The sequence below is a fragment of the Mandrillus leucophaeus genome, unplaced genomic scaffold (genome assembly GCF_000951045.1).
Source record: "Mandrillus leucophaeus isolate KB7577 unplaced genomic scaffold, Mleu.le_1.0 Scaffold85, whole genome shotgun sequence".
In the NCBI taxonomy this organism is placed as follows: Eukaryota; Metazoa; Chordata; class Mammalia; order Primates; family Cercopithecidae; genus Mandrillus; species Mandrillus leucophaeus.
In genome coordinates, this window is record NW_012109252.1 from 333,372 (window position 1) to 342,645 (window position 9,274).

The window sequence follows — 9,274 nt, forward strand, 5'->3', positions numbered from 1 at the left end:
AGGAAGGGAGAAGGGAAGGGAAGGGAAGGGAAGGAACTAAGCCAGATTCCAAATTTGATATAGAGAAAGCCCTGCAACCAATACTTACAGAATATAATTTGTTGTAATTGCATGAGGAACCCTTACCAAAATTGACTATATTTAAATCAAAACTGCTAATTTCTGACAAGGACTGGTATCTACACCACAATATATCAAGAGAGTTTTCAATATTTAAAAGGAAGAAAAGAGAGACCACTCATTAAAGAAGATGTATTAATGGCAAATAAACACATGAGACAATGTTTCACATCATTACCGATTAGTTAAATGCACATAGCTATTAGAGAAGCATAAAAAAATGCTGACAACAGCAAATGCCTATTGAGAATACAGAGAATCTGGAGTGCTCACACATTGCTGGTGGGAATGTACAACCAGTCTGGGGAAAAACTTGGTAGTTTCTTTAAACACTAAACGTGATTATACAATGCAGCTGTTGCACTCTTGGGCTTTTATCTCAGGTAAATGAAGATTTATGCTCACACAAAAACCTGCACAGACATGTTCATAGCAGCTCTGCGCGTCATCTGCCAAAATGACTATCAGCCCAAATACCCTTAACCAGGTGGATGGTTAAGCAAACTGTGGTATATCCACAACATGACATACGACCCAGCAATAAAAGGGAACAAACTATTGGTATAAACAAAAACTGAGATAAATCTTCTGGGAATGAAGCTAAGTGAATAAAATCAAATCCCGAGTTGTTAAACACTGTGATTTCACTTGTATGATTTTTTTAAATGAGTAATTTAGAGAGGGAGACAGATTAGTGGTTGCCAGGGGTTAGGAACAGTGAAGGGGGTGTAGCAAGAGGAGCATCAGTGTGATTTTAAGGGCACAGCACCAGAGAATTTGGAGGGAATGGAGCTGCCCTGAATTGACTATGGTTGTGGATTCAGGAACCGAGACATGTGACGTGTTTGTGCAGAGCTACATACACAAATGTACACACAAAAAAGGAATAAAACAGGGAAAGTTTTAAGGAGGCTGGTAGATTGTATCGATGTCAATGTCCTAGTTGTTATAGTTGTACAAGATGTTACCATTGGGGGAAACTAGGTAAATAATACACGTGATCTCTTTATATTATTTTTTGCTACCTACCGCATGTGTGTCTACAAGTATCTTAATAAAATTTCAAGAATTTAAAAATATTAATCATCCCCTACTTGTGTTTATAGACAGTGTAAATTCTGTGTAGAAATTGAAGTAAATGAAACACTACTGCAAACAATAATATGAATACCTTTCACCAACATAAGGTTGAACAAAATGTTATATATAGTATGATTTCATTTACAAAAAAACTTTCAAGAAGATGTAAAACTGATAGTTTGCAAGATGGGAGGAGAGGATGGTGATTGGGAGAAGGTACAAGAAGACTTTGGGGTGTTGGTAATTCTCTAAGAGTTGATCTGTGTGGTGGTTCACTGTGTAAAAATTCACAGAGCTAGACATTCATGATCTGTGCGCTTTTTGGCTTGTTACACTTCAATAAATGTATGAATAAGAAAGAAAGAAAAAATATCTCTTCAAACAAATGAGCCAACAAAACAAGCAAACCGAAAAGAACAATCTTGCCAACAAAGACAAATCTTCAGAAAGAAATACATATTTAGTTACTGCACATCATTCACAGAAATATTGTCCTCTTTTCACTTTGTGTGTAACATTGCATGAATTACTTCACAAATAATGACCGTTGTTCATCTTCCGTTGAAGAATCCAGTGCTCTGTGCTGCCTTAGGTGAGGATGTTGGATTGATAGACAGATCACATGATTAATGGGGCAAATCATACGCTCACATTCCTGAAACTACTTTACTGAAAGTCAAGCTTCCTATTTGATTAGGGACATTTGTTTTGGTTGAACTGATTTTTTTCTTATACTTTTTCTGTTTCAACATGCTTTTCTGCCAGCACATTGAGTTCAGTCAATGGATTCAGTGTTTCTTTTCACTGGCTGACAACAGGCCCTATGTGACTGTTTTGTTAATACACGATGAATGCTTCATGGAAACTCACGTTTGGTGTGACCCAGACATTAATATGCAGGGGGAGTGTTCAATAAATGCTACCAAATCTATTTCAGCTATGCATGCTGTTCTTTTCAAAATTCTTTTAATGTGCAATTACCTGTAACATATTTTAAAAGGAGAGTTTGTGATAAGTTACATACTAGTTCTAGACTAGACAATGAAAACCTTTTGTGAATGATCCCGTACAATTTCTTGTGATAGAGATGCTTTCTCTTTCATGGCTGGTGTTGCGCGATCCTGCAGCAACCGTGTACATCTCTAGTCACCTCAGATGAACAACTGTCCCTGATTTTTTCCAGGACTGTCCCAGTTTTAACACTGTAACTCCTGCACCTGGGGAAGCCCCTCAGTTCCAGGAAAATGGGATGGTTGGTTGCCCTAAGTTGATTTTTTAAAAGAAAATATACACATTGGCAGTGTTAGAATAGAGTAATTTCTGTAAAGCTCCAGTGATAGTGATGTTTGAATATTAATACCATGGACAAGAGGCTGTACAGTCTTTGAAAGAGGGTCTTGCTATCTGTATTTCTAGGGTTTGGCTATTTAAAGCAGCAGGACCCTCCTTTGAGGTGGAAGTCGATGTACTTGTTGCCTTACATAAAGCCTTTGACATTTCTCTTCCATGCAGGCTCACGGGATCCAGTGTTCCTGACCTCATCGTGAGCATGAGCAACCAGATGTGGCTACATCTGCAGTCGGATGATAGCATTGGCTCACCTGGGTTTAAAGCTGTTTACCAAGGTAGGACGAGAACACTCTTAACAGAGTTTAACGCTAGCGTTCCAACAGAGGACAGAGACCATTCTGTATTGGTTAGGTGTAAGTAAAATCAACGAGTCAAACAATGCTGATAAATAGGAATCATGATGGGAACTTCCTTAAAGTCTGCTAACACTCGCTTTTGTGAATGGGAATGTTTAACTTCTGAAAACTTGGCTTGCTGTGATATGTACTCTGATTATCCCAAAAGAAAGAGTGAGGTGAAGTATTAGGTGTAAGCTAGCAAACGGCATATGTGTGGATCTTTTGACTATATCATATTGCCTGGTATTTCTCAAAAGCTTTTTTTATGTGAGCAAACAAAGAAAAGGCAATATAATGAATCTGAAAAGACTTACAATTATACATTTTATGAGCTAAATTCAAATATTTGAAATGAAAACTCTGTGCCTGTCATTGTTTTTGAGCAGTTTACAACTTTACAAGTTATGGAAAACTGATAACACTGCAAATAATTTCTGAAGCATTGAAATGCAAATGAATTTCCTGTGAAAGAGATGCAATTAATTGTTGTCCTGTGGATATTGATTACTTTTAAATCTATTAGCAAATTTATTTCAGTATTTCTGATTGTCCATATATTTGTGATCTTTGGATTCTCCTTTGAAATAGTTTTTAAAATATCCTATTGGTTTCTTCCTTAGTAACTGAGTTCCTTAAAATATTTGAACTGATGGATGTGTATGTGTGTAGGTAAAAATGAGAATATTTATCTGGAGCTCTTGGAATTCTATGTATTCTACTTTTTGAATTTGAGTAAACAGGCAATATGTTCTTATTTTCCAAGTGTATATCATAGGATAGTTTTAGGAGCTGAAAAATGTAACAAGAAGTTATTACCCATGAAATCAATGAAGGAGATAATAAAAAAGCATCCACCAATCCTAAAACGACAAGCATGGTAGGGGATATTGTCATGAGTCCATGTGAGTGAACACGCCACAGCACGGCTGCTCTCTCTCTCAACTGAGAGACTGCTGAAAACCCAACTGAGGGGTGTTTAGATGGATTGTAAGGACCCCTTCTCTCCAGCTTCTGGCTGAGTCAGTTAACTTCCTCGGAGGCAGCAGCTCTCCACATTTTCTCATAGTCTCCCCAGACATTTTCAATGTGTGGGATAAAGGGTCACAATGTTAAAGGGTCCTGTGGTGAGCGGACTCACCCAGGAGTGTCCTCAGCTACAGAGCATAAAATAGGTCCCTCCTTGCTGATACACGGGTGTGATGGGGACTTCATGACCCTTTTTAATAAGAAATACTACAACAAAAAATGAATATTTACATCCCATTCAAAGCTTAAAGCTAGAATGCAGAGGCAGGTGCTGACTACCTCCTGACATTTGGAGTTTTAGACCTGACCTTCAATTGAACTTTCATGTGACTGTGCAGTTATTCAAGAAAGTGTGGTGGAGTTATAACATTTTCCACATGACCTACATTTGCTGCTGCCTTTGGTGGAATCTAAAATCATCAGTGAAATACCAAACACTTCCCAACAGGGCAAATTGCAGTAAATTCATTTCAGCAGCATTGAGATACACATCATCAGGTTTATGGTACCAGGAATAGGAGCCTCGTGCCCACACTGTGCATCCTTGACTATGAAGAGACATAAGTAGTCCCATTAAAAGGGAAACATTCTTCCATGTGTCATATTTCACTGTAAATGACCACACCGCGTTAATTATAATTGCATTTCACCCTAATTAGTCCTCTGGTAACAGTCTCAATAGCCACCTGTGAGATGTCATAAATGTGTGAATGGCCATCAGTCCTTGAGAGACAGCCAATTCAATGCCAGGTATTATCTTTGACAAAAGAATAATCCAAAGGTAAAAAGGTCATTCAAACCAGGTAACTAATATAACATTTGAGAATGTAAACAAAGTAAGGGATTATAATAGTAGAAGACATTCTGAAAATGTGTTTTCAGAGTACTATATTAAGCTAACAGTTGTAGACAAAGTGCACATCACTTATAAAAGTGACCTTTATGCATATACATAATTTTATATTATTTGACTCAAAGCATAGTTGTTCATAAATTATATTATCAGAAAACAGGCCAGGCAGGGGGCCTGACACCTGTAATCATAGCACTTTGGGAGACCAAGGCAGGTGGATCACTTAAGGTCAGGAGTTCCACACCAGCCTGGCCAAGATGGTGAGACCCCATCTCTCCTCAAAATACAAAAAATTAGCTGTTTGTGGTGGGTGGGCACCTGTAATCCCAGATACACAGGAGGCTGAGGTAGAAGAATCGCTTGAACCCGGGTGGTGGAGCTTGCAGTGAGTGAGATAGTGCCACTGCACTCCAGCCTAAGTGACAGAGTGAGACTCCATCTCAAAAAAAGAAAAAATATATATTTTCAGAAAACACATACAGCGTATATTTACATAGAGTTAAATGTTCTGTGTTTTGATGTTGCCTGATTTTCACTAACATCTAGAGTTAGGAACACAGCCTCTGGAGCTGGACTCCCCTAAATACTGGTTCTGCTGCTCAGTAACTGAACCTTAGTGTAAGTTGTTTAAACCCTTTGTGTATCAGACTCATCATTAGGAAAAAAGGTCCTTTCTGGTTTTCCAAGTCCTCCTCCCCCGGACTGTCCGGGAGTTCCTCTTCAGTGGCAGGTGGTCTGCCGCTATTGGTTGAATTCCCCTGTTGGCAAAGGGATGCATTTCTGCACAAATCTCCCATGTACCTGTACTTACGCTGTCCTCTGCTCTCACCCGTGTCTCCAACTGCAGCATGCGTGGAGATCACCCAGGGGTCTTCATACACAGAGATTCAAGTCAGGGTGGGCTTCAAAGTGCATATTCCTGTGGCACTGGTGCTGCATTGCAAGGAGGGTTTGTGAGAAGGCTCCACCATGCAATTCCTGTAATATTATGGCGTCTGTATTTTGTACCCTGTGCCCCATGTCAGCCAGCGGGGTGAGGGACACACTGGCCTGCCTCTCCTCACCTCACCGTGCTCACCCTGGTTCATGAGTCAGCTTCTTTTTGCATCTGTGGCTCCTGTGTGCCCTCACCATGGTGCAGCCACAACAGAGCAAGTCACTGAATTTCTGCCCCTCTTCCAGATCACCCCGTCCTCTCAAGAGCCGCAGGGTGCTGTAGCACGGTGTAGCACACTGTGGGCTTGTCCTCCTGTGCCCATCCATCTCCACACCATGCCTCATGCCACTTCCCTTCTGTCTGGGCATGTCCTTCGTGCCCTTCCGGATGTGAAACTCCCCTCCCCTCCCCTCCCCTCCCCTCCCCTTCCCTAAGGCTCAGCTTGAGAGCTGTGCCTCTCTCCTGGACAGCTCACTGGGATGGAAATTCCTTCCAGTGTTTCCCTGTGGCTACCTGCAGCAGCTCCTTGTTAGCTACGGTAACAGTTTTCCTAGAGTGTTTTGTGTGTCCTCGAGTCCTTGAGAAAGAGCCCCATTTTATTCAATTCTGTTTCTCCAGACCGTTGCAGAGCACACAACGTCTTCATCTTGGTGAGCTGTTTAGTAACCAAAGATATTAAGAGCCATGTACAAACCAAGTATAATTAATAATTAACTGTTTGAAGCTAAAATTAATCGATTATATGTGCTCATTGTTGCTATTGTTTTCTTCAGGTGAATTACCAGCTAGCCCAGCTAGCATTCCATTGTCTTAACGCAAGACCAATAAGATGAACGTAGGATTTTATTGAAACGATATTAAAACAAACAAGTAATAACAACAAACTATATATTAGATGGATATTGAGTTTCCAATAATCACCCTTTTTTGTTGACGGGGTTGAAGAATTTGTATGAAGATATGCTGACGTTCAGGACAGTCTTAACTTTAAGAAAAATATCAGAAGAACCATTGACTCTAATTTCTATTTTGTTCTGAGTTATATTGCATGAATGAATTATAAGCACAGCCTCCTCTTAATAATGTGAGATAAGCCATTATTAAATATTTAAATATATCAGTACATATGAGCCAGAAGAGCAGGTGGTGCCAGAGAACATTAAATTCTAATGCAGAAATTTGACTTTTAAATTCCAGGTTTAGTGGCCCATTAGCTCCAGCTACATTCCACTCTCCCTTCCCAACATGTATCCTCCCAGATTACGTTTCGAAGTAAACTGAGGTAAGATGTAGTGGAAATGACACGGAGGTTAAGCACCGCAGGGCTCACGTTAGAGCAAACTTCCTGGGAGGCGTTCTCCAATCTGTATTCTAGTCTCAGGCAGGAATGAAAATTCTGAGGATGATATTTGCAAATTATGAAAGATCTTGTGAAATTAACAAGGTGTACTTCTAGATGATATTTCAGGCTCTGTAAGTGGAATGAGCTTCCTATTTTTTCCAGCCACATGGCTGCCTTCCTCACTTCTCATGTGTCATGAGTGTGTGAGTGTGATAACATTCTCCCATATCTTTACCACCAGGATCTCTGCATCAGATACAACAAGGACCCACTTTTCCTTACAGGTTTTTTTCCTTGCAATTGGAATTTGTTTCTTTCAATTTTCTTGCTATCTTTATTATTTTTCTTTGGTATTTCTGTTTCCTTTACGAGTTTTTATCATCTCAACAAGAGTCTTTTTTAAAATTTCTGAGTTGTGTTGACTTACAAATGAATCACATTTTGAATTGCTAATTTAAAAGTTATAGATGGGACTATTCTTTTCTCGAAATTCTTCCTGTGATTTTTAAATCGCATGTCTATCCTCCTGCCTCTAAGCCAGAAACGGCCAGGCACAGCATGCAGTTTTGATGACCCAGCTCCTATATGTTTCTTTTAGATCATCTGTTGCTTTAACATGTGAGCATGTGGAGCTCTGTTTCTTCTGATTTTTTCTTGGGAAAGGGAGTGAACAGAAAGAAAGTTTGTGCCATGTGAGACTGAGAATGAGAGAAACTGAAGAAGTTAGGCTGCTTCAGACTTGTGATGTGGGCTGAAGGTCAGGGGGTATAGGATGAGGGGTACAGATGAGGGGTGCAGGGCAAGGGGAGCAGGTTCAGGGGTCCAGAATGAGAGGTGCAGTGAGGAGTACAGGATGAGGGGGTCCAGGTGAAGGGTACAGGAAGAGAGGCACAGGATGATGGGTGCAGTGAGGAGTGCAGGATGAGAGGTCCAGGTGAGGATCCAGAGGGAGGGATCCTGTCTCTTATACACATCTAGGATGATGGGTGCAGTGAGGAGTGCAGGATGAGAGGTCCAGGTGAGGATCCAGAGGGAGGGATCCAGGAAGACAGGTACAGGATAAGGGGTACAGGTGAGGAGTGCAGAATGAGGGGTACAGGTGAAGGAGTCCAGGATGAGGCATGCAGGGTAAGGAGTGCAAAATGAGGGCTATGGGATGAGGAAGTGCAGGATGAGGGTGTGTAAGGTGAGACAGTGCAGCAGGAGGGCTCCAGCATGAAGAGTAGAAGACAGTGGGTACAGGACAGCGCAGTGCTAGAGCTTAGCCAAGAAACCTGGGCTCGGGTTCCAGTTCTGAATCCAATTTGTTCTGAATCCCCCTGGACTTTAGCAGACTCGTCGATGATGGGCAATGGGGATGGGTCATCTGCAGGCTTTGCTCCCACCTCTGAAAGAGAGAAATCAACAGCTCCAAATATTTCGTTTTAATGGGAAGCTCATTCCTGGAATGATTAGCAAGCTGAAAGAGGTGTGATTGCTACCTCTGATACTGAAACACGTCCACTAGGACAATTTCAATGCTAAGATGGGATAGGAGAGAACACAACTAGGTTTCGGCGTAGTAGAAACGATGCAGCAATGCTAAGTGCAAAACCGCGCCAACTTTTCTAAATTGTATGAGAAAATAGGAGAGGCTTGCGTACAACCATGTTCCTAGGTAGGAAGATCTGAAACATCCTGATTAGGTCACGACAGAGAAAGATCATGAAGTCAGGTGGGCAGTGGAGGGGTTAAGGCCCATCTCATCAGAGGCTGGAGGCTGCCTGAGGGTCAGAGACCCACAGTTCACATCCGTCATCGGAGCAAATCCTGACATGCAGGATGCATACATGAAAGTGAAACAGTCAGCAAACCAGATGATTTTCCAAATTTCATATGTGTCTCAACCAGGGAAGGAGAGGCTCCTGAGGACTGCATCGATGAGGAGGAGCTGGTGACCCTGTCCCCCGTCTGGCTTTTCCACTTTAGAAGGCTTGATTATAGCAAGCTGTGTGAGTCTTAAGACTGGAGCAACAGTTTTTCTTAAATGTCCCAGTGTTTAAATGTCTGAAACAATTGGAAACTTTATAACACGAGGCTGAAAACCTTACATGAATTTATATGGATATAAATGTTGCTTTGGGTTGGGTGTGGTGGCTCATGCCTGTAATCCCAACACTTTGGGAGGCCAAGGCAGGAGGATCACCTGAGGTCAGGAGTTTGAGACAGGCCTGACCAACATGGTGAAA

General features: G+C 41.3%; 1 protein-coding gene across 1 annotated transcript in view; it reads left to right on the top strand.

Annotated features, from left to right (window-relative positions):
• Nucleotides 1-9,274, top strand: part of CSMD1 (CUB and Sushi multiple domains 1) — a 666,897-nt gene that overhangs the window by 67,505 nt on the left and 590,118 nt on the right. Inside the window, exon 3 of the mRNA XM_011968609.1 lies at nucleotides 2,713-2,825. Coding sequence (XP_011823999.1) covers nucleotides 2,750-2,825 — 76 coding nt within the window. The 5' untranslated portion in view covers nucleotides 2,713-2,749. The remainder of the gene's footprint in view (nucleotides 1-2,712; nucleotides 2,826-9,274) is intronic.